Source organism: Mustela nivalis, assembly GCF_964662115.1.
Source record: "Mustela nivalis genome assembly, chromosome: 6".
In the NCBI taxonomy this organism is placed as follows: Eukaryota; Metazoa; Chordata; class Mammalia; order Carnivora; family Mustelidae; genus Mustela; species Mustela nivalis.
This window is the reverse complement of record NC_139025.1, coordinates 72401239-72424906: the sequence shown is the minus strand read 5'-3', so window position 1 is coordinate 72424906 and position 23668 is coordinate 72401239. Positions and strand designations below refer to the sequence as shown.

The window sequence follows — 23668 nt, the reverse complement described above, 5'->3', positions numbered from 1 at the left end:
ATCAATGAAGAGCAACAGCTCCATGATCTAATTATGTCCCAGCTCTGTAACTCAATAGCTTTGTAAACTTGACCAAGTTACTGAGTCTCTCTGAGCATCAGTTTTCTTATCTGTAAAAGAAGAATACTGTAGTGGGCATCCATTGTTTTTACCTGTGCAACATATAGTCCTACTTCTGCTAACAGCACCCAGTTGTGGCTTTCCATCTTCCCAGTTGTCAGTAATAGGGGTGGGGATGCAGGCAAGTTACTCAAGCTAACCAGTCATTTGCTCTCTAGAAATGAATCTTCAGTGGGATGAACCAAAGATGGAATCCCACTGGAGGTCATTCATCAAGGTAAGGCCCTGGTTCCTACTGCCTAGACCAGGGGCCTTCTCCTGTTCCTGAACTTTTCTTTTTTCCTAAAATATGGAATACTTCATGAGTTTGCATGTCATCCTTGTACAGGGGCCATGCTAATCTTTTTGGTATCATTCCAATTTTAGTATATGTGCTGCTCAAGTGAGCATGGTTCCTGGCCTTTCATGAGTAGTTCTGCTTCTCCTGTGAGCTCCCCACCATAACCCTCTGATAAATTCCCCTCTTTGTTTAAGTTCAGTATGGTCAGTATTTATTGCTTGCAACAACAAGAAAACTTTCAGTTGATCCAAACACCTACTTTGTGGTGTTGGAAGGACTAAATGGTTAAGTGAAATTCGTAAAGTGCCTAGCCCAGTCTTAGCAGCTTAGCAAGCCATCCATATAGGGTTGTGGCTGTGTGTAAGTTAACAGAGGGGCAAGGTAACGGGAGGTGTGGGGGGGGGAGATTGTTACTGATTTTGGTTCCATTCAAAGAAACTTTCCCCCAAGAGACAGGACAACAGAAGGGAGGGAAGTCCAGGCTATGGTATGCTCATTTCTTCAAAATGTCTTTATTGAAACAGAATGATAGAGCAAGAAAGAATGAGGTCTGGGAGGATGTCTTTGGGCACAGGATGGAGCCCAGACCTAGCGGTTACACTGTGGAGCTCACTCCCTGTCCCCTGACTCTTGCCAAGGAAGTGAACACAAAGCAGCAGGGAGGAGCTGGGGGTGGGGACAACCCTCTGAGCCCTCCTTGATGACTGGCATGAGGTGCCTCTGAGCCTTCTGGGCAGCCCTGCCTTCCTCACTCGGTCCTCTCAATCTGCTTGCCAGGGCCTTATGCCACCTTTCGGTATGAGCCAGCCTCCTGCCAGGGTGCTCAGAGGCCACTCAGAGGGCAGGGTTGGGGGTGGCAAGCAGTGGGACATGGTCACAGCGGTTAGGGGGTGGCTGCCGCAGCAGGGAAGGCCGGCGGCACAGCTCCCCATCCCGGAGCACCTCGGGCAGGAGCTTGCGCTTGGTCTCCGGCAGAAGCATGATGCTGAGGATGCAGAGGAGGGCACAGGCTGCCAGCACCACGTGCTGCAGGAAGGCTCCATGGCCCATGTGGAGGCGCTGAGCTGGGCCACTCAGCCCTCCCAGAGCCCCAAGTGCCAAGATCAGGCCCAGGCCTCGGCCCCTGGGAGAGACAGAGGAGGCACTCAGCCTATAGCTGTGGGCCTCAGCCCAACTCTTCTTCAGCAGTCTTCCCTCCCTCCCCTGGGCCTTTCCTCCACCAAAGTAGCATAACTCTCACCGGACAGTGGTAGGGATGACTTCAGCAGCGAGGAGAGTGCTGAGGATGGCAGCAGCTTGGGAAGAGAAGAGACCAAGGACAGAGAAGGTGGTGATGGCAGCCTCGTTTAGATCTGGAGGACCAAGAGGGAGACTATGAATGGAGGTGAGGAGATCATGCTCGGCTTTAGGCCCTGACATCGTCCCCTTGGCTCTCTGTTCCCATGGCTCTAGCCGGGTGGGCTCTGGGTACCCACTAATTGATTGGGAGGATAGACAGGGTTGTGTGGCCACGGGGAAGACCATGGAAGGTTCTTGGGGGGCATGTGCCAGAAGCAGTGGCTGAGCCTGTCTGAGCCACCTCTCCTGGGGTTCCTTTGCTCAGCCCACACTGTGGGAAAGGGAGGATGCTCACAATCCCACAGGCCCAGCAGGACCAGGGACGCAATGCCAGTGAGGGTCATCGAGAGTAGCAGGATGCCCCGGCGGCCGAATCGATCCACGGTGACGCCCAGGAAGACGCAGGCCAGGGCTGCTGTGCCACTGGCTAGCAGGGAGCACAGGTAGAAGTCAGATGGGCTCCCTCCTCCTCCCACAGGCTGGTAGCAGTGGCGAATGGCGTGGGCAATAAAGCTGTGAAAAGGGGGTAAAGCAAAGAGCAGTGTCTGAATCCCCATCCAGTCTTCTACTGCCCCTGCTGCCCTCTGCAGGCCTTCCCCACCCAGCCAGCCCCCATTCCAGGTACTGGCCTGACCCTTGGCTCAGACACCCAGGCTCACTTGGTGAAGCCCAGGATAAGCAGATTTTTCCAGATGTTGCGGTAGTTGAGGAGGGAAGCGAAGGAAAAGGAAGATGTTGCAGGGAGAGGGCAAGTGTTCTCCAGGTCTTTGAGAAAGAGAGAGGAGCTGTCTGTTAGAAGGAACAGCTGAGAATCCAGAGTCCTCCCACAAGGGTGGTGGGGACCCTGGGAGGTGGCACAGCTATAATGATGGAGAAGGCACTATCATGCACGCAGGACCAGGTGTCACCTGTAGGGACACATTTCTTACCCTGCAGGGCCTCCTGGGCCTCTTCTCCCAGCATCTGCCCATGGGGCCGGTTCCGCTCAGCCAGGATCCTCAGCACGGATTGGGCCTCCTCAATCTGTCGCTTCACTATTAGCCACCTTGCAGACTCCAGAAACAGACCAGGCCAGCTAGGGATGGGGTGGGGGTGCACTCTGAGGTTTCCCATCTCCTGATCCAGGGGTGGGAAACTCCCATCTCTGAGGGGCCAGGGCTGGGGCATGTCTGGACAAGGGGTAGTGGAGAAAGGGAAGGGTTTCCGGGCTAGAGCCAGGCTGGAGTTAGAAGTGGGAATGGCCAGACAATAGGTGGAGGATGATACTAACCCATAAAACAGGAAGAGGATGCAAGGAGCGGTGATCATTCGTTGCAGAAATCGCCAGTCCTTAGAGACAAGGGCCAGGCCCAGGAACAGGAAGTGCCCCCCCACCCCCACCAACTCCCCTGCCAGGGCCACCCGAAGCCTCTGGGTTGGGTCGCACAGCTCCAGGCCTAGAGATACAGCAGGGAGGGAGGAGATGCCAGGGAGGAAGGAGGAATGGGAGAGAGGAGGAGAGAGGGAGGGAGGACAGAGAGCAAGGTCAGACCCCAAGATGAGGCTCAGCCATCACCTCCCACAGACTAACCTCTGAGTGGCAAAGAGTGGAGAGACTGTTAAGTCCTCTCTCCCCTCCTGCTCAAACCTGGGAGGGCTCAAGGGTCAGAGTCCCTGGTGAGTGTTCAGCATTCCTAGACTACAGGCCCTTTCACATAAGACCTCTTATTTGACCTTCATATCAACCCTTGTTCAAAGGCATGCAGCTAGTCAGGATTTCATCTTTAAATAAGGCTCCATTCTCTGACAGCAGTAAGTCAAGGGCAATGTAAGCCTTAAAGATTGGGGGATGGCTAAGGGAGAGGGGTCTGGAGAGAAGCAAAGTCCCTGGCTCCTTCAAAGGCTAGGGCAGAAAGACAGCTGAGATCCTGGACAGCTGAAGTTTGGGGCTGAGAAGAGACTGAGGGGACCCTAGGGGGCAGAGGAAACAGCCTGGGGATGTAGACAGTCAGGCATGAGCCTCAAGGGAAGGACATCTGGGAAGCTGCCACTCACGCATCAGGTAGACACCAAGGTCAACTCCGGCAAGCAGAAAGCCCAGGAGGAATCGGAGGGCCATGACACCTGTGGAGGAGCCTGCAGCAGCCCCTCCCACTCCACAGGGGCCCACCAGCCCCAAGGTCAGCAGCACAATCCCTCGACGTCCGAACCTGAAAAGTGGGGAGGACTTCTGGTCACCCAGACTCCCTGGAAGAGGAGATGCCAGGTGGGGCCCAACTGCCACTTCAAAGCCTGGAGATAGGAGGATGAGGCCCAGGGTAAAAAGTTAGACTGTGGCTAGAGAACTTGGGAAGGAATGGAGACCATGGGTAAGTGATGTCTAGCTACTAGGCACTGGGTTGTAGCTATGGATTTGCAAGCGACTAAGTCTTATGGATGGGGCTGTTGGTCAGAGATGAGAGCATGGAAGTGAGACTGACCATCAAAGGAGATTAGGGAACATGGAACAATTGATCCTTGGGGATAGAGCTATCTGCCAATGACAGAGCTTGTCTTAGACTGGGCAAGGATATGTGGGTTTGGAACTCTAGACCTGTCAAGGTGAGGTCATTGGCAACTTATACATGGGGATAGTATTAGTGAAGATGTAGCTATTAATCTTAGGCAACTGAATAATTGATTTTGAGGGATGAGGCCATTTTTCCGTCATGGGTTGGTTCATGGGTCAATTAATCCATAAAGATGGTCACTGAGGGGGGTCACTTGCCAGAAGATCCACTGATCCATGGGAATATAACTATTTATTAACCCATGGGGTAAAACTGTTGATCAATGGGGATGATCATTTATCTTTGAAGACTGGACAAATGGGCTTTGGGGATGATGCCATTGATTCATGAGATGGGGACATTAGTCCTTGGGTGGATGGGGCTGTTGTCAGTGGGGAATGAATCTATGGGGGTATGATTCATGGGGATAATCAGTAATCAGGGGGTCAAAGACTAGGGAAGCTGAGGCTATTGGTTAATAACGATGATCACTGACTATGAATCAGTGAGGACAAGGCTACTGATCCTTGGAGGTTGGGATATTGATCTTTGGGGATAAGACCACTGATCTGTGGGGTTGAAGATAGGGGTCACTGATCATGGGGAAGCGTGACTGATCCCTGAGAGGGAAGCTACTGATCCAGTACAATGGGACCATTTTCCCATGGAGATGAACTTATTATTTAATGAGGTTAAGACTACTGAATTTAGGTGACTGAATTATTGGTCTTTGGAGGGGGATGAGGGTATTATTCCATAGGAATGATGCTACTGGTCTGTGGGAATGAGACCACTAATGTGTGAGAATGGGTTGTTGGCCTGTGGGTTTAGGAACATTTGCCCAACGGGTGTGTGGCTTTTTGGCAGTGAAGATAGGTATTGAATTTAGGGATTATTGAATGTTGGGTTGCCTTCGATCCATTGGAGTTGAGCTATGAATCCATTTGGGTAAGACTGTAGATGGGTGGAGATGAGTCTAACAATCTATGAGAATGGTCAGTGGAGATGGAGCACCTGGTCAGAGGATAACGTCAAGAATCAGAAGAATTAGGAGTTTTGATTTCTGGGAAGAGCTATTGGTCAGTGGGGGTAAGCTGTGGATCTTTGAGACGAGGCCATTGATTGAAGTGAACTGGGCTTTTGATCTGAGAGGATCTAAGAGCACTGAAGACTCATGAGGATGAGACTGTTAATCTTGGGGCGGGGTGCGGGGTGCTGCTGCTATTGTGGTATTGATCTTTGGGGGTTTGACTACTGACCCATAAGGGTGGAGTCATTTGTTTGTAGAGTTGAACAATACAGGTCAGTGGGAATGTGGCTGTTGATATTTAGGAATTAACATAATGATCTGTAGGAATAAGGCCATTGAGATGAAGCCCACCATGTAGATTGGGCTATTATTGGAGATGAGTCTATTAATCTAAGAAGATAGGGAGGTGACAGGGACAATAGAGGAAGAGCAAGGACTTTTATCTGTGGAGGCATGGTTTTTAGTCAGTGGTGATGGGGCTATTGTCTTTGGAGATGAGCCATTGATCCATGGATATGGGGATGGGGAATGGGTGGTATATTATTCCCTTGTGCAGAAGAGATATGGAAGAAGTATTTCTTGATGGGGAGTGAAGTTGAGATACAGCTGGGGCTGCATGTCATTGAACAGAAGAAGTCCAGAAGACTGCAGAGTTCAGTGAATCTTCTTCCGCCTCGCGCAAAAACCACCTGTCTGGGCTAGCCACCCTAGCATCCCTTCCTCTGTACTTGCCCTGTCCCCACGGCAGCCCTCACCTGTCCGCCGGGTAGCCCAGGAACAGGTAGCCAGAGGCAAAGCCCAAGATGAAGAGGATCTGCTCCAGGATCACCTGCCAGCCCAGGTCACACACTAGATCCCACTGGGAATGTGAGAGGGATATAGCCCGGCGTGAGGCCCCGTGCTCCTCGCTCTGGGCCCGCCCCCAGACCCAAAGCCCAGGAAGCCGCCTCACCTGGCCGATGGCGTTGGTGGTGAGCACCGGCAACCCATTATAGTCCCAGTCCTTGAGACAATGGTTGAAGTCCGGCGGGGCAAAGCCGCTGCACGAGGGGTCCGTACTGGTGGCGACGTGGCTAGCGGCGCTGGCTGCTAGGGCTGCGCTGGCGACGCTGACGCCGCTAGCGTTGGGGGGCTGCTCCCAGCCAGACGCGTTGGGGGCAAAGCCCCCATAGTGGCAATGCAGTGGGGGTGCCAGGGTAAAGATGGGGTCCGAGGCCATGCCCAGCGCCACGAAGAGCACGGGCAGGCAGCAGAGGCCAAGCTGCAGCTGCTGGCCGCCGCCCAGCGCCCCCACCTGGGCGAGCAGCGCTTCAAAGCTGAGGGGGCCGGGGGGCACGGCCAGCGACAGGCTGCTGCCCATTCCATCGCCGCCCGCGTCGCCCTCCCCCTCCCGCTCGCGCTCGCGCTCCCGCTCACCCTGCAGCTGCTCCGTGGGCACCGCATCTCCGAGGGTCCCGACCTGCTGTGGGTGGGGGGAGAAGGGTGAAGCGGAGAAGCAGAGAAAGCCGCAGAGCAAGGGAAGAGGGCGGGTGAGAGGAAGGCGGTGGTGGGGGGCGGTGCGCAGGAGGAAGAGGAGAAAGATGCCAGGCGCTGGGGGGGTGGGGGGTGGGGGGAGGGCATGGGCACTTACTCCGTTGGGGCTGGGGGTGATCTCTACTGTGCTGTCGATTTTGCTGCCGCCCCCGCCATTGGGCTCGGGGGTCCCGGTGGCCACCCGGGGAGCCAGTTTGCCGACCGCAGGGGCCCTGCCGGCCCGCACCAAAAGGATGCGCTGTCCTTTGGCCCAGTGGGGAGCCCGATGCCTGGACACAGTGAGACCCCGCTCTGCAGCTCTGCAGCCGCGGGCGCCTCCTTCGTCTCTGCGATCTCTGCGCTGCTTTCCCCTCCCCTTCCTCCAGACTCTCCTCCCCTTCCCACGTCAGCAGAACCTTCGGTCCAGACTCTTCGTCAGAGGGAGGAAGGGGGGCCAGGGCCCAGGGGCCCTGTCTCTGTTCCCTGGGTCTGCAGGCCATTGCAGTAGAAAGGGAAGAAAGCTGAAGGATAGTCGGTACCCAGGCAGTTGCCAGAGTCCTTCTTTGCTTCCAGTTCTTCCTCATCATTCATTCATCCAGCCATCTTGCCATCCATCCACTCATTCGTAAAATTTATTGAGCGTCTATTATGTGCCTGGCCTTGTGCTAGGCTTTGGGGGATGATGAAATGGACAAGACCACCTTGGAGTAGCTTACTTGGGAGACAGCATGTTTACTGGCAACTACAGTTCAGGGGATGCACATGGAAGACTGGGTTGGACCCTGTAAGGAGCCCCAGCTGCGGTCGTCCACAAGACCACCCTCTCTTGTCATTTCTTTTTTAACATCATTTAGCACTGTAAGCACTCCTCTAAACACTTTCTTAGTGGCTAAGTCTCACACATTTCTCATTTTCTTTCTCTTTCTCCTCTTCCCCATGCAGATTCCTCCTCCTCTTCACCATCATTGTGTCTGTGAGCCTGAAACTTGGTCCTGGGTGGTCCTCTCATTTCACCATTCCCACCCTGAAATCTCACCCATGTCCATGGCCTCATTCACCCCCGATATAAACAACACAAACCTGATATCCAGATCTATATCTCCAGCTCCCATCTCTCTTCTGATCCCCAGACCTATGAAGCCACCTCTTATTCATCCTCTTAACCTTGGGTGACTCCCAGGGACCTCAACCTCAATACATTCAAGACCAAACCCATGTTCTTCCCCCTGTAATGTGGTTGTCCTCTACTGCTTCTTTCCCCCAGTGAATGATATCCTTGTCACTCAACCATGGCCAGGTGCTCAGGCAACAGTCCTCACAATGCCTCCTCTTTACCTCCGTGCCAAATCCTTCACAAAATCCTGTCCTTTTACTTCCTATGTAGTTTTCACTCGGCTTCTCTACATCTCTACCACCGTTAGTCAAGCTATCTTTTGCCCAGACTGCTTGGCCTTCTAACGTATTCTGCACCCACATTGTTTCTGCTTCCTTTCCCCTAACCTTATTGCTAGTGCAGGTGGAGTGATTTAAAAAAAAAAAAAAAATGCAGATCTGTTTGTGCCCCCTTTCCTGCTTAATAGCCTTCAATGGCTCCTCCTCACCAACAAGGTAAATTCCAGAAGCCTCATACATGCTCCTGCAGGCTTGATCCCATGCTCCCTGGTGCTTCACCTCGCTTCTCTCCCCAGACTGCACTCATCATACTGGCCTTCTTTCAGTTTCCCCAATGCCACAGGGCCCTTGCACTAGTTGGTCTTTATGCCTGAGGTCTTCTCCTCCCCTAGTCAAGTTCTCATCCCTCAGTTATCAGCTCAAGCATTATCTGCCTCAGCGAAGCCTTGGCTAACCCCTGGACTTGCTACTCAAAGTGTGATTTAAGTCCTTGAATCATATGATTCAAGCCCTTGAATCATAATCTCCCTCTTAACCAGATCCCCAGGTATATGTATAACCACATCAGAGACTTACTTCTCTAAGAGATTTAATACCTAATAGATACTATATTCTCTAGTCTAAGGGTAAGGGCTAGAAAGGAGTGTGCAGATAGTTTCAGCCAGGAAATCCATTGCCTCTTCTCTCCACTGAACCACACACTTCCAATTTGTCCCCTCTGTTCAGAAATTTTCCAGATATGGGAACTCTTCTAATCCATTAAGCAGCTTCCCACTGCTCTTCTACCCTAACTCATTTCAGCATCTCTTTAGGGTTTACTTTGGTGTGTTCACAGCCAACATTCCTTGGAGATTCAATTGTGCTGTGTCTGTCCTGGAATTATATATAACCCCTCACCTTTATGTGGCACTGGGTCATTCACATGCATTATCTTGTTACAGCCTCACAACCCTGTGAGATCATTATGATCATTCTCCTACTAAAGGTAACACCAGGACTCAGAAGGACTGAGAGGAGCTACCTGCACACACGCAGGTGCATGGCAGACCTGGGACTTGCACTGAAATCTCGGAGTCTTTCTGGCTTGTTCTCTCAACATTCTTTCTGGGAGATGATGGAGAATAGCCGTTATATCTTCAGCACACAAGGGTGAATTTGGGTGACCCTAGAATCTGGGAGTTTTCTTTTGAGAGTGAAATGAGAAAGAAGGAGCCAAAAATGGAGAAGACAAGGCATTGGGGGAGGCAAAAGACTCAGACTGTGACTGAAGTTTGGGGTGCCTCTAATCCAGTCACGGTGCCAAGATGTCATCTGGGGAAAATACAATGGAAGCCATGGATCTGTGGCTTGGACTTTTTCCCTGTGGTAAGTGGCTGCAGTGATCTCCCATCTAAGCCATAGCTTGTCATTGTCACCAATGCTTTAGGACTATGGACTAACAGCACATTGCATTCACAAGAGGACCCTTGGCTCCTCTAATAAAAAGTGTCTAGAGGACGGTCAGCAGGAGGCCTAGGAAGGGGGGCTGAAGGAGCCAAACCTTCTTGCCTTAACCTAAGGGAGTGGGCACCCAGGCCAGCCACCAGCACTGTCCAGTTGGCCAGAGCCGTGCTGTGGCACCATGCGAGGACAGGCCTTCACTGGGGGTGATCTCTTCAGCTCGGCATCTTTCAGGGCTCTTGTGAACCCGACCTCTCAGCACCTCTCTATTGACATCATGTGGCAATGAAGTCTTGCAGGAAAGGACCCCAGTCAGTTATCAGTGTCTGCCTTCTGGGAATGCTAGGATCAGACTCTTCTTGGTGCTCTCATCCCTGGGGCCTCAGCTCAGATATTACCTCCCCAACGTCCTGTCCAAAGTCTCCTTCAATGGTCTCTCCCTCATCCAATTAGTCCCTCACATCACCCTGTTTATTTCCATTACCAGCAACTGTCAAATCTGTGGCAGGTTTTTTTTTTTTTTTTTTTTAATTTATTTTAACTGACTCAGTTTTATTCATCCCATTCCACAATGCGCCTTCAGAACTGTGCTTGGCACATCATGGGAGCTGAAACCCACCGAATGAGTTATTATTGAAAATAACAGCAAAATCTCCCCCCAAACCTAAGGTGTGTGTGCCCATCAGTTTAGACAAGGGGCACCAGGCTTGGCCCCTCCCCCAAGCACCCAAGAAGCAGAGTCAGAGAACTAGATAGCAGGGCTCACTCAGGCCCAGCTCTTTCCAGCTTCCTGTGGGGAGGAGCCCTCAGGCCTCTCCCAGACCTCCACATTCTGGGTGATCCATGTCCTGCCCTCACTCTCAGCCAGCAGTGAGGTGCTTATGTTCTAGAGTCAAGAACCACGACAAGAAAGGGGCTCCGGGTGGCCCCAGGTTTCAGCCAGCTGATTCTCTGCGGGCCATGTTTCCAGAGGTGCGGTGATCAAGAATCTCCCCACCACGGGCTAAGACAGAAGAGTCCAGTTCCTCCCTGCCCCTGACAAAACAGGGAATACTATTAAATATAAATAATTTATACAAAATGGCTCGTACAAAAAGCTGTGGGAGGGGAGGGACATCTCTGTGAGAGACTGAGATGACCAGAAAGGGAAAGATGCCCACACCTCTCCTGGTCCTTAAAACAGAGCCCTCCGGAGGCAGCCCAACTCCCAGCAGGGGGCTCTGGCAGGCAGAAGAGAGGCAGAACAGGGCCGAGGGGGGCTCAGGGGGCCAGGCTGGAGAGCAGAGTGGTGAACTGCAAGGCCTGCCCTGCCAGTGCCGCCACACACTGCGCCATCTCTTGGGCCGCAGGGTGGGACGGGTAGCCCAGGGCAGCCCCCTTGACAGCCAGGACGGTGGCCCGCAGTGCCTGGCCCAGTGCTGTCCCTGCAGCCCCAACCTGGGCTCGCAGAGGAGCGGAGGCTGCCAGCCGGCCCAGAGTGTCCCCAACAAACACCAGACGGTGAGCAGCCACCACCACCCGTTTGCCGTGGGGCACGAAGAGGCGTGGGGGCTGGTTGGCCTGGGTGCTGGATGTGAGGGCCGCCACGGCAGCCTGCAGGGCTGAGTAGTGGCTCTGGCACTGGCCTGCATAGAAGTGCAGGAGCTGCAGGTCTCCAGTGGGCAGATCCAGTGGCTCCTCCGGGCATGGGGCCTCCTGATGGCAAGAGCAGTGGTTGATGGGCACGCCTGCTGCAGTGCTCCTTTTGCAGCCCCTTCCTCCCTCTTTCCCTTGCTCAGCTCCTCATTCTTTCCTTTCTGCCCGAGCTCTTTGCTCTGCCTACCACAACCTTTAAATTCTCATAGCCAGGGCTAGGAAAGTGCTGGGAGCAGATGACAGAGCAGTCTGGATTCAAACTAGTCTCTGAACTTGTTTCCTTAGCTCTAAAACGGGGCCTCTGGGACCACATTGTCCAGCATCAACATAATGCGAACCACATGTGTAATAAAGGTATTTCTAGTAGCCATGTTAACAAAAGTAAAAAGAAATCAGATTTTCCCCCTAACTCCAGATATAAAAATTGTTGTAATCTCAACATGTAATCAATATAAAAATAACCGATGTTTCTTTTCACTCTAAGCCTGCAAAATCTGGTGTGCGTTTGGTTTATACGTACAGTGCCTTTCAATTCAGCCTAGCCGCATTTCAAGGACGCGGTAGCTGCACGTGGTCAGGGGCCACCATACCATATTGGATGGTGCCATTCCAGTGTCTGCTTCCCAAGGCTGAAGCATAGTTACTGCCGCAGCACGTAGCGAGAACTTAGAACGTTGCACACGGTGAGCACCACTCAAGTACTAACTGGGGCTGTGATTAGTGCTGACCCATGCAATGTGCTTATTAGCATGGGGCCCACACTTGGGATCTACCTGAGAAACGGTAGCTACAATGCTTAGGACCATTCTGGACAGTCAAGGAGACCACCTCACTTTCCTGAGGCCCAGAGAGATTAACTGGTGACTTCAGGGCCCCTGGCTTCTTACTGGTGGAGCTGGGATTAGAAGCCAGGTCTCTTAGGAACCCAGGAATTCACAGTTGGAAGGAGCCTCAGAAGTCACCCGGCCCAGCCCCAAATTCTGCTTCCCTGGCTGTTTGGTTTTCTGATTCTTCTCCAACACATTCTTTCCCCTCTTTCTGAATTCCTGATATCCTTTTCCAGGTTCCAGCTCCTTCCTGCTGAATTCTTGCTCCTCTCTATCCCAGCTCCGGCTCCCCATCCTAACCTCCCTCCCTTGCTGCTTCCCCCAAGTTCCTGTTCCTCCTTCCTGTTCCCACAGGATTACCTGCTGCTCCGGAAGCCCCCTCTCCAGCAGTTCAGGATCCCCTGGGCAGGCTTTATCCAGGGGCCTACATCCCTGAGCTTTATCCATGCCCTGTGGGAGGGACCAGGGTCTCAGTGCAGGGGTGGGGGAGCAGGGCAGGTGCCCCTTCCCTGTCCCTCTTTCTTCCCCAGGTCTCTCCTGCCATCAGAGGTTGGGAGAGTTCTGGTGGCAGGTCAGATAGCTTGGGGACCCCAGGCTGGGTTTAGATGGAGTACAGCACCAGTACAAGTGGTAGGGCCAAGTATTGGGGTCCCAGGCCCTAGGGTGCAGGGCCAGTGGAGGAAGGGAGGAGGGAAGAAAGGGAGGGTCCCTCTGGTTACCTTGGGGGCATTCCTGGTGGGAGGGGAACTTACCTTCAGGTGGACATAGTCGTACTCTTCAGCCATTGGGATGCCCTCATACTCATTGTGGGGTCCTGCTGGATCGTCCTCTACCTCCCTGCCCTCTGGATCCTCCTCAACCTTGGGGCCCCCATAGCCCGGCAGGCGGGGTGGGGGTGGGGGTAGAGGTCGGTCCTGGATGCTGCCTTTCCGGCCTGGAGCAGGAGAGGGAGCGGGGGAAGGGCTGGGGGCCTCAGGGACAGGCAGGGCAGGCAAAGGGCGGCGAGACAGGCTCTCAGCTGAGGGCAAGCGGGGCCTGTGTGGGAGTGGGGGGCTTCTGGCTAGAAGCAGGGCCAAAGCGTCCAGGTCATTGGAGGCCGAGGCTCCTGGGGGCTCTGGAGAAGGAGGCGCCTCTGGTCCCAGCAGGGGCACATCGTAGATGCCCTCATCAGTGCCTCCACCTTCCCCATCTGCTAGCAGTTCCTCCGGCGCTTCGTACAGATTGAGCAAAGCTGAGGCCCGTTTCAGGTTGGAGGGGGCAGCGTAGAGGGGGGGCTCGGGTTCCCGGCCCCCTTCCCACTCCAGATCTGCTTCCAGCTCTGATGGCAGCTTTGGGGCCAAAGGCACATCGTAGGGAGCTTCATCCTCTCCAGGGGGCTGCAGGGCACCCTGGGCCAGAGGGCGGCTGAAGGAGGCAGGGGAGTCGTAGGGACCATTGGAGGGAACTCGGAGGGCCGTGGGGGGCACGTCATAGACCTGGAGAGGGAGCCCAGCCACCAGTTATTGTCAGATTCAGCAGGGGACACCCTCCCAGAGTCCTCTGCTCCCTGCCCAGCATATACATGGGTGTCTAGCTCTCACCTCCAGGGCGTCTCCAGGGGCGGCTGTCTGGGTCCCACTCCCTCTGGGGACCTTGTAGATGGGATCGGGGGAGGGCAGGCAGGGTCCGGCCTGAGGTCCTATGGTAGGACAGGGCCGAGCTGGGGGTGGTACCACATATACCTGGGGGATCAAAACAGATGGAAGGGTCAGGAGTGGGGACCAGAGAAGCAGAGAATGTATGCCATAGAGGAACTTCTACCCTTTCTGGCCCCCATCCCGTGCCCATGGGGAGACAGAGCCCAGGGAGGGTTGGCAGACAGGTTTCACCCAGCTCTGGGTCCATGAAGAGCTGCAGTCTCAGGGCTCGCCTTGCCCCCACCCTGCTGCAGGCACCAGCAGAGGGGAACGGGTCTCTTCTGGCTTGGGGTGGGGAGGGCTCCAGCTCTCACCTCCTGGTCCTCATTGCTGTGCTCTGGGGCTGGAGATGGTGAGCCAGGCTGGGCGGGGGGCTCCTGGGTGAGGCTGGGCTGGGGTGCTGGGCCGGCAGGAAGGAGCTTCACTCTGTTGGCGGGCACAATGCCCTGCTGGCCATGCAGCGAGCAGAGGCACCAGCCATCCAGGCCACCAGCGCCCTCCCTTTGCAGGACCCGGAGGACATCCCCTCGGCGGAAGGATAGCTCCTGGGGGGACTCAGCGGTGTTGTCGTATAGTGCCCGGGCCAGCTGGGCCTGGTGGGGGAGGCGGGAGTGGGGAGAGGGGTCTCACACACATAGCAGGTCAGCAGGTCCCTTGCTCAGAAATATCACAGAGCTCCCCACATCCCTCAGGCTACAGATCTGAACTGACTCAGCCCTTACTGACTGGGTCCTGCCTTGTCTCCAGCTTCATCCCCTGTTCTCTTCCTCTTCCTATCTATTCCCTGAACTAGAGAGACTCTTTCCCACTTCAGGGCCTTGGCACTTGTGGTTTCCTTTACTCTTGCCCTGACTCATCGCCTGACTGGCCCTTTTTCATCCTTCAGTTCTGCTGAAGTGTCTCCTTCTCAAAGAGGGCTTTCCTTCATTCTTCTTCCTATCCAACTCTGTGTCGGTCTTCACCATTGTTTCCTTCATCAGACTTTACATTATTTGCCTACTTCATTTCTTATTGTCTATCTCTTCCCTTACCCTGTAAGCTCTGGGAGAACAGAACAGGGACTGCTCTATTTCTGGCCCCTGCCAATGGGCTTCACCTGGAATCAGGTCTGAAGGAACATGTGTTGCATGAATTCCCTCCAAAGCTTCGTGTACATGAGAAAGACCCGCTAAGGTTTGCCCGAGACTCTCCTTCACCTTCCCTGTTTCCCAGTCAGCATCCCCCACAAGCAGAAGTTTAGACTGAATGGCAGCAGAGACCCAGCAATCTGCGAGAGACTGGGAAAAACCCAGCCCAGACAGTGCCTAGGCATAAAAAGGAAGAAAACAGAAACTGAAGCAACTGTTTTGTTCTCAGTCTCTGCAAAGAAGGTTCTATCAGAGGAAGCTGAGGTTACCATGGAGAGGAGAAAAGAGTATACACTCTACTGTGTGTGTGTTTGGGGTGGCCGGGCAGGGAGGGTGGGACTGGCAGATCAACCAAGAGCAAACATTTGTCAGCCTGTTTCCAGTACTGTCTGGTAGGGACAGCTAAGTTTTGTTGCTTTGAGATCCACTTGCTCAAGTGGAAAAGTCACAGATAATCAAGTGAAAATTATGTATCCAGACACTTTGCAAGTCTTTACACTAATCATCTTATCTCATTTAATCCTAAAACACCCTTATGAGGATGGAGCCATCATTATCCCATTTGGAAAGGTGGCTGGGACATAGAGGGTAGGACTCTGCCCCCAACAGAGAGCTGGTGCTGCTGGCAGAAGTGACTTGAACCCCAGGCTGTTTGACTCCAGAGCCAGTGCTCTTAGTCACCCGCTTACTGCTTCTCCACCATCACAAACATGAGGTTCTACTTTCTTCTTTTTCTATTAGTGACTTAACCTCTTGGTTAGGTAGAATCCATGACTCCAACATGACTCAAGCACATATGAAGTCTTCGTTCTACCCAATTTCCCTTTGCTATTCAGCTCTCATGGGGCTCCGGTCCCATGTTGCCTTTGATAGAATCAGGCTTCCACCACTCACTGTACTGGAACATGTTCTGGTTGGGTTGTGCTTGCCAGGTGACCGTGCCTGCTGGCAGGCTCCCAGGTGATGGTGGTGGACAGCAGCAGTTAGGCATCACGGAGCAGGTAATCCATATGCGCTAATTCAGTAGAACATCTCAAGCTAAAGGTCTCTGGCAGGGGTGCATTTGGTCCCAGACCCTGGAGAGAAGGAGGCCTGGCTCAGGCAGCAAGAGTGCATGTTCCTTTCATGGGCATTTCCCTTGCGTGGAGGGGGGGTCCAGCCCTCTCGGCTGGGTGATTTTAACAACAAATGGACTTTTCCTCTTGCCTGGTTCCACACTCATCAAGCCATTTTCTGACTATATTTTGGCTTCTAAAGGATATTCTCCCACAGAAAGAAAACATGCTAACCAGATGGCACAAATTTCTGGTTACCTCAGCACTTTTCTTTCTAATTGTTAATTAGAAATTAGTGTTTTGGGTTAGGCGGAGGGGGGGGCGGGGCGTGAAGAGCACAGTTCTGAGGCAGACAGACCAGGGCTTCAGTCCTGGCTCTGTCCCTTTCTAACTGCATGACTTTGGGCAGGTTGTTTGACCTTCCCAAGCCTTTGGTTTCCTCCTTTGTAGAATTCTGTGGCCATATCCAAATATCCATTTCTGGATAATAACAGCGCAGGGTTATGGTGAGGACTGGAGGAGATAATGCATCAAACCACCAGGACAAAGCTTAGGACCCACACGGGGCCTATATATGCTCAACAAATATTAGCTACTATTAGGATCCTGTGAGTTTGATGAATGTGAATGCCACCCCCCACCTCTAGGTACAAAGAAAAATTTGCCTCCTGGGACTACAAAGCTGACCAGCTGACCTAAGCTAGCCTTGAGCCATCATCTTTATGTCAGAGTACCCCTCCCTGTTTTCAGGACCTCCCCCTCTCCAGGCTCTGAGTTCAGGTCTTCTCACCATCATACAGACTGAGGAGCTAAAATGAGTTTGGTCTGAGAAGGAGTGAAAACTGAACTCGCCCTGGGAGTATGGGAGGATACTTCCCACAGAAAGAGGAGCCATGCTTCTCGTCTTTCCAGCCTCACAGTCCTCCTGCCCAGAGTACCCATTCGGAAGGCACCAGAAAGCAAGAGGCAGCCTCGCTTTCCCCGGAAATCACAGCATCTAGGGAAGGGTGGAAAGGGGACAGAGTTGCTTGGACTCAAACTGTAAGGTGTGCAGGGCAGAAAGCAGAGGTGGGCTGTGGAGAGCTCCTCCTAGTGTTAAGGTTTGAATTCTGTCCCAACAGGCCAAACCTCTGGGCCTCACCATTTCAGGAACTCAGGCCAGAGCTGTTGATAGACTGATTGATGACGGGTGTGGCCACCCTGCTCTACCCCCTCCTCAGGGGCCCAGCTGACTTGTGAGGGAGTGGCTGCCTTAACTGGGGGGTGGCAGTGGGCCACAAGCTTTCTGGGAGGCCTCCTCCCACCCTCCCATCATGCCAGCTGTCTCCTCCCTTTGTCCCCAGTCCCCGGAAAGTGGCCAGAGGCTGGCTGACATCACCTCTCCTCCTCCCTCTATTTTCTCTCTCTCCGTGCCTGATCTCCCTCTTTTGCTTTATTTCTCCCCTTTCCTCCATTCTTCCTCTACAGAAGGGCCTCTTTGGCCTCTCCTATTTTCCTGTAGCCACCTCCATTCCTTCACCCCCTCCCAACCTTTTTACTTGCCTCCCAATCACAAGCCCCTGCCAACCACCGGTGGCCATCTGTTCCCGCCCCTAAAACAGCAGATAGGACTCGGGCTAGGCTTGCCCCCTCCCCTCCATCCAGGGGCAGCCTCTAGAAAGAAAAAGAGGAGAATGGGGAGGGGGAGGAGAGAAAGGGGAACCTAGACCCAGAAGGAGTTAGGGAAGGGGAGTGAGAGGGAGAAAGGGAAACAAAAGCAAGGGCGGGGGGTGAGGACACAGCCTCTCGGAGGAGAAAGGGCCCAGGGAGAAAGACAAAGAGAAGGCAGAAATAAAAGTGACAGGAGTGCAGGGCAGGCCGTGGAGGCCTATGGCCCGCAGCCTCCTCTCCCTGGTGGACTCACCGACGTGGCTATGGCCATGGCCTTGGCCTCCCGCGCGGCCTGCTTCAGGCCAAGCTCGGTTTCGCTGATTTCACCAGCGGCCGCCCCGCATCATGGAGGCGGCCCCCGGCTGCGGCGCCTGAGTCGTGGCCTCCGCGGAGGTTGGAGGAGGAGAAAGAAAGCCCACAAAACTCCCCAAATGGGAGGCAGCTTGGCCGGGCAGGAGGAGGAGCGGGGCGGGCCGGGGCGTCGCTGCGGGACCTCATCCAAGGGCGCGCGCTCCGTGCCGTCCCGGGGGCCACGGGGTTGGCCAGGCCGCCGGAGCCGCCCGCCCTAGGCCGCTGAGGGACCCGGGGTTCGCATGGGCCAAAAGCTCCCTCCCAGGGCCGGGCAGGCGAGGAGGCGGGAGCTGGGGCAGTGCTCGACGCCTCGCCGGGCCGCTCGGGACGGCCCCGAGGGCTGGGAGAAGCCGCCGGGGCGGTTGGTCTGGACGGGCGAGTTCAGGGGCCAACCGTCCCCAGCTGGGGGCCGCGGCGGAGAGCGGTGCCCCCAGGGCTGTGGTCGGGGCGGCGCGGCTGCGAGGGGGTGGGGCGAGCGAGCACGGAGACGTTCGCCCCTTTTCAGACTCGCCCAAGTTGGCAGAGGGAGGCCAGGTTGGCGCGGGAGGCCTGAGAGCGTGGCTGTGGGGCTGCGTCGCCGGTGGAGCTGCGGTCGGCCCAGACGCTCGCACGCCCGGCGGCGAGGCGAGTTCACACTCACACACACGCCCGGGACTCAGGGGGCGCCGCGACGGAACCTCGCTCCCCGCACGCGGGCTCGGCCCGAAGGTGGGGGACGGCCTTCCCCACGCCGCCGCGGGGCCCACCCGCGCGCCGCCACCCCTCGGCCCGCTCACGCGCACCCGCCGCAGGGCCCCTCGGCGCGCTCTGGAGCTCGAGGCAGCTCCCAGGTGGCTCTGGGGACGGAGAGAAAGGCCACAAAGCAAAGGAAGCAGCAAAGAGAAGGCGAAGGAGGAGCAGGGGCCAAGGGTCCAGACTCGCCTGGAGGGGGGCCCGGAAGGGGGGGCACTGAAGGGGCTGCGAAGGCTCCGGGGGTCGCGCGTGGCCTTCGGGCTCAGTCCCCGCGCGCGCGGCTCCCCTTCCCTCCCCTTCCCGGGCTCCCAGCTCCCTCTCTGGGTAGCTCCTTCCTCCACCCTTCGGGCCCTCTACGCCGCGGCGCGGGGCTCAGTCCTGGGGATTAAAAGAAAGGAGGGAGGGGGAAAAGGGAGGGGAAGGGAAGGGGAAGGGGCGGAGGAGAAAGGAGGACGATCCCTCCGAAGGCGGGTGTTGAGTTTCAGCTCGGGACCCTCGGGCCAAACCGCGCGCCCCCTCCCGGGCCCGCTCCCCGGCGCCTCCTGCTCCCGACGTCGCGGCCGACCTCCGGTGGTCTGGTGAGCTCCTTCCTGGGAGCCTCCCTCACCCAGCCGCGACCCCGCTCTGCCCCACGAGCCCCGCGCCTCTCTCTGCGTCCCTTTCATGAGCCCCACATCTGTCTTTCCCGTGGGAGGGAGCGCGCTCCTTCCTCCTTTCTGGGGTCCTCAGCCGAGCGTCTCTTCTCCCTTGGCGTTGCCTCAGCAGCGGTGACAGGGTTGGCCAGCCGTTCCTGGAGGGGATTGGGCGGCGCGGGGGAGGTCTGCAGCTGGACATGGATTCTGGCCCTGGCAGAGAACATGAGCCTGGTCCCAGAGCTGCAGGCGGGCGGGTGGTGCCGCCTCTTACACTTTTCTGCCAGTCTGGGCCTGCCCCCACCCCCTTTCACTCTGCAGCCTCCGGAGCAGGAGTGGGGACTGTGGGCACAAAAGGGCAGACCTCTTTCAAAGGAGCTAGGATCAGCTGAAAGGACAGAGTATGGGGGTTCCCACATCTCTTTGGTGTGCTGTTTCCCTCCAGCTACCCCCATCTCTTGCATCTCCCTTTTGGGGGCACACCTCAAGGCCTCTTAGGCTGGAATGGAGCCTGCCTTCTCCCATTTTTGAGGTTCCTGGTGTTGAAAAAGTGAGCTGCCATACAGGATTGAAAAACTGTGTTAGATTTTCAGTGTTTACTTTTAACAAATTAACACTTCAAACACATAAAACAGACAATGACTATGTATAACCTAATTTGGAGATAACATCAGAAGTCTAATTTAAGGCCCTTTGTGAACCTGAGGCCTTGAACAGGTGCTCCCCTCTTTCTCTCCTCACATTACACAGGCCCACACATCCAGGCATTTCCTAGCAGGGGAGGGGGCCACCAGCCCTGTCTCTCTTTCCCTGTCACCTAGGACCTGTGAAGAAATCCTATGCATAGGGGAGAAGTCGGGTGGGTTAGGAAAAGATTCTGGGGTGAGCGTGGGGATGGGCACTACAGTATTGGTGCTGGACTTGGCTCACAGACCTGAGAATGGGCCTGGGAATTATAAATAGACTTAGACTCCTTAGGATGGTAGAGAAACTTAGAAATTTCCAGATGGACTTGTAGGGAAGGAGAGCTCCACATCCCAGCTCCAGCCCAGTCCAATCTCCTCCAGACCCGAGTCCTGGGGGTGCCTGGCTGCCTGGAACACAGACATTCAGATGCTGGGGAGTGACTTGCTTTGCTCCGCCCGGGGACTGCCAAGAGTAAACTGGGGCCAAGATGGAGGCGGGCAGGAAATCCAATTCCCAAAGATGAATGTTCAGAGAGGCACAAGGAGAAAGAGACAGTGGCCGAAGAGGCAGGACTAGGCAGGAAAGAGGGGCAGGCAGAATGGTGGTCTGGGAGGTGGGCTTTGAGGCTCACTGCCTGAGCTCAGTGCCCAGGGCAATAAATGTAGGTGAGGGGGAGCTGAGTACAAACCTGCAGGAAAACAACACTGTGCTTCTCGGAGGCCCAGGCATGGAAGGGAGCCAGTCACACTCAGGAATGAATCCCCAGTTTATTAACTGTGCGACCTTGGTCCAGTTATGTAAAGTCTCTGAGTCTCAGGTCCTGATCTGCAGCAGTGTCTTTGGTGAAGAGCAAAAATATGTAAAATGCCTATAGCACAGAGATCTCCCTCCATGGCTTTTCCTCACCTTGGCTCCCTGGCTCCACCCCCCCGCCTCCCACTGTCCTTTCATGAAAACGGAAAGTGTTTCTTTGTGGAGGCCAGGAGGAGCCTTTTACCCGTCCTTATCTCATCTCTGCCTCTTCTTTGCAGGGGTTTAAGGCTATTCTACCTTGTTCAGGGAGAGCTCTGGGCTCCATGTGAGGTTGGGCGGAACCCAGGCTGGGCAGTTAGACCCGGGGTGGGCGGTGGGCGGCTGCCTCAGGTAGCTGAGCCCTCCACTTGAGGGCTTGCCTGGGCCATATCCCAAGGGTAACAGGGAAGGAACCCTTCCATCTGCCTTTCTGGGCCCCAAGTTCTCCCTGCTTCCCAGCAGGGCCAACTGCTGGTTTCTCCCATCCCTTATCATGACTATTCTTGCTCCTCGTGCTGCTCAAAATGCAGGTACTCAGGGCTTCTTCCAGTTCTCCTCTCTTGGGACCCCACAGCAACTAGATTACCTGAGTTCTAATCCTGTTTCAATACTTAGTGAACTTGGCAAGACCTCTTGGAGCCTCTGGTTCCCTGTCCGCAAAGTGGGGATAACAATTAAATCAATAGCTTCAGGCTTTTTGTGAAGATTAAGAGATTCCTGAGAACAGTGCCTTGCTCTGCTGTTAAATGTTGGATAAAAGCAACTATTATTATTGCTATTTGAGGCCAGCCCCATGGAGGCAGCAGCAGGTCAAAGACACAGTGTGTGTCCTTGAGAAACTCACATCACAGAGACCATGCTTGAATCCAGTCAGGACCTTGAAATAAAATCCAAACGCTCTGTCACAACCAGTAAGACCCTCTGCGATCTGGCCACTGCCCACCTTGTTACTTTATCTCATCCCGCTCTCCCTTGTCCTTTGTTTTCCACCCACATTGTCCTCTCCAGCTCTTTCCCACGTCTAGGACTCTGTCTGTCCTGCTGCCTCTGTCTAGACCACTCTTCCCCCACTTGTTTTCCATCGTCATGTCAAATTCCTAACCCTCAGAAAGCCCTTCCCTGGCTTTCCAAGTCCGAGAGGCACCCTCCTTCCATTCCCCTCAGCCTCCTATCTCAGAACGCTGTTGCGTTTTCTTCATAGCACTAATGATTATCAGACATGATCTGGTTTCCTTGTTTATTATCTGTCTCCTAAAACGTAAGCTTCACAAGGCAGAGATCTTATCTGGCTTGTCCTCCTCTGTCCTCCTGGCATTCAGAATAGTGCCTGGCCTCTACTGGCGCTCAGTAACTACCAGCTGAGTGGATGAAGGAACAGGGCAGCTGTGACCCTAGGACAAATCTGAGTAAGCCCAGGGCTTCCATGGGTGCCACCAGCACTGGGCTGAGGGGAGAGAGTTGTGGGGCTATTTGCCCAGTGCTCCCAGATTTTCCATGTGTCTCCCAGGCCAGACAAGTTTCTCTCTTATTCCTTTTTTTTTTTTTTAATTCCCTTTCTTTCTTTCTTTCTTTCTTTCTTTCTTTCTTTCTCTCTCTTTTTTTTTAAGATTTTATTTATTTATTTGACAGAGAGAGATCACAAGTAGACAGAGAGTCAGGCAGAGAGAGAGGGGAGGAAGCAGACTCCTTGCGGAGCAGAAAGCCCGATGGGGGCTCGATCCCAGGACCCTGGGACCATGACCTGAGCTAAAGGTAGAGGCTTTAACCGACTGAGCCACCCAGGTGCCCCAATTCCCTTTATTTCTTAAAGACTCGCTTACTTATTTGAGGGGGTGGGCAGGGAGAGGAAAAGAATCTCAAGCAGACTCCCCGCTGAGTGTGGAACCCGACATGGGGCTTGATCTCAAGACCCCTGGGGAGATCATGACCTGAGCTGAAACCAAGAGTCGGACACTTAACTGACTGAGCCACCCAGGCGCCCCACACAAGGTTCTCTTTGAAGGCAGGCTCCCAAGCCTAAGCATCTTCGTAACTACAGGTGACACCACAGATAACAAACCACCAGTACCATTATCGCTACCTAATCAGGGCGCTGGAGGGCCCCATTGCTGGCTCACAGGCAGCTTGTGATCCAGGAGGTGGCCCCCAGGGCCGAGGACAGTATGTATGGATTTACCGGTCAGGAGAAGTATTTCAGCATTTTAACTGCTGGTGTGGGGCCTTCCCATCAGGCATGTGCCAACAGGCTTGTGAAGACCCTGCTGAGTCCTGTGGTTTCAGTGGTAGCTGAGGTCCAGAGTGGCTGAGCTTGTTGGTGCTTTTGTGGTCAACCAGGTTACCCTCTCAAAACGGAAAAACAAAACAAAACTAAAATAACCACAAGAAAGTCTACAAATGAGGAGAAAGGCCCAGAGAGGGCCGAAGGTCAAGAAATGACCAAAGACAGGGGTAGGACTTCAAGGCAGCAGGGCTGTCTTTCTGTGGAAGGGCAGGACAACCACATTCTAGCTTCTTGAAAGCCCCCAGGGCCTCATGGTGGGGATACTTTCCATCCCATCTCCCCTGCCCTGCCCTGCTGGGTGCTGATCCCTCCTTCCAGGGGCTCTGTCAGGCCCCTCTGGCTGTGGGGCCATGCCCAGGCAAGTGAGGACAGGTGTGAGGTGAACTTTCCTATGCTTCCGCCTTCTGCATTCTTCCCATTGTCACCCCGATCTCCCCACACCCCCAAGGATTCCCTGGAAACTGAAATGACTCAGGGATTCCAAAACTAGTTCCCCCAGGAGGAAAACCCTCTGGAAAATGTTTCTCATGGCAGGGAATCACCCAAAGGAATCCCACAGAGCGGCGAGGAGATAAGGACAGAG

General features: G+C 54.6%; 2 protein-coding genes across 4 annotated transcripts; both read right to left on the bottom strand.

The window, feature by feature from the left end:
* Positions 1-888: 888 nt before the first annotated feature.
* Positions 889-8011, bottom strand: SLC22A17 (solute carrier family 22 member 17). Of its 3 annotated transcripts, none has more exons than XM_082734638.1 (10): positions 6927-8011; positions 6249-6758; positions 6052-6155; positions 3773-3927; positions 3009-3174; positions 2668-2813; positions 2398-2503; positions 2034-2251; positions 1641-1752; positions 889-1523 (listed from the first exon to the last, which is right to left on the bottom strand). In XM_082734638.1, the coding sequence occupies exons 2-10, from the start codon at positions 6654-6656 to the stop codon at positions 1235-1237; spliced, it is 1704 nt and encodes a 567-aa protein (XP_082590764.1). In that variant the 5' UTR covers positions 6657-6758; positions 6927-8011; the 3' UTR covers positions 889-1234. The 3 variants fall into 3 exon arrangements, with proteins under 3 accessions (XP_082590764.1, XP_082590765.1, XP_082590766.1); XM_082734639.1 differs by having other exon boundaries at positions 6249-6755; positions 6927-7166; XM_082734640.1 differs by lacking the exons at positions 2034-2251; positions 2398-2503 and having other exon boundaries at positions 6927-7183.
* A 2138-nt stretch (positions 8012-10149) lies between these two features.
* Positions 10150-19515, bottom strand: EFS (embryonal Fyn-associated substrate). The gene is given in 9 exon segments (XM_082734620.1): positions 10150-11335; positions 12463-12552; positions 12855-13577; positions 13683-13823; positions 14093-14371; positions 17864-17925; positions 17928-17975; positions 17978-18062; positions 18064-19515. Coding segments are annotated over 9 exon segments (1908 nt in total). The 5' UTR covers positions 18109-19515; the 3' UTR covers positions 10150-10900.
* Between the last annotated feature and the right edge of the window lie 4153 nt (positions 19516-23668).

Excerpts from the sequence above, each read along its gene's own strand:
- SLC22A17 (XM_082734638.1), bottom strand. The coding sequence starts at position 6,656 with ATGGGCAGCAGCCTGTCGCTGGCCGTGCCCCCCGGCCCCCTCAGCTTT. Across the intron at positions 3,928-6,051 it reads CTGGGCTACCCGGCGGACAG|GTTCGGACGTCGAGGGATTG; the intron begins GTGAGGGCTGCC and ends CCCACTTTTCAG. Across the intron at positions 2,252-2,397 it reads CTTATCCTGGGCTTCACCAA|CTTTATTGCCCACGCCATTC; the intron begins GTGAGCCTGGGT and ends CCCTTTTCACAG.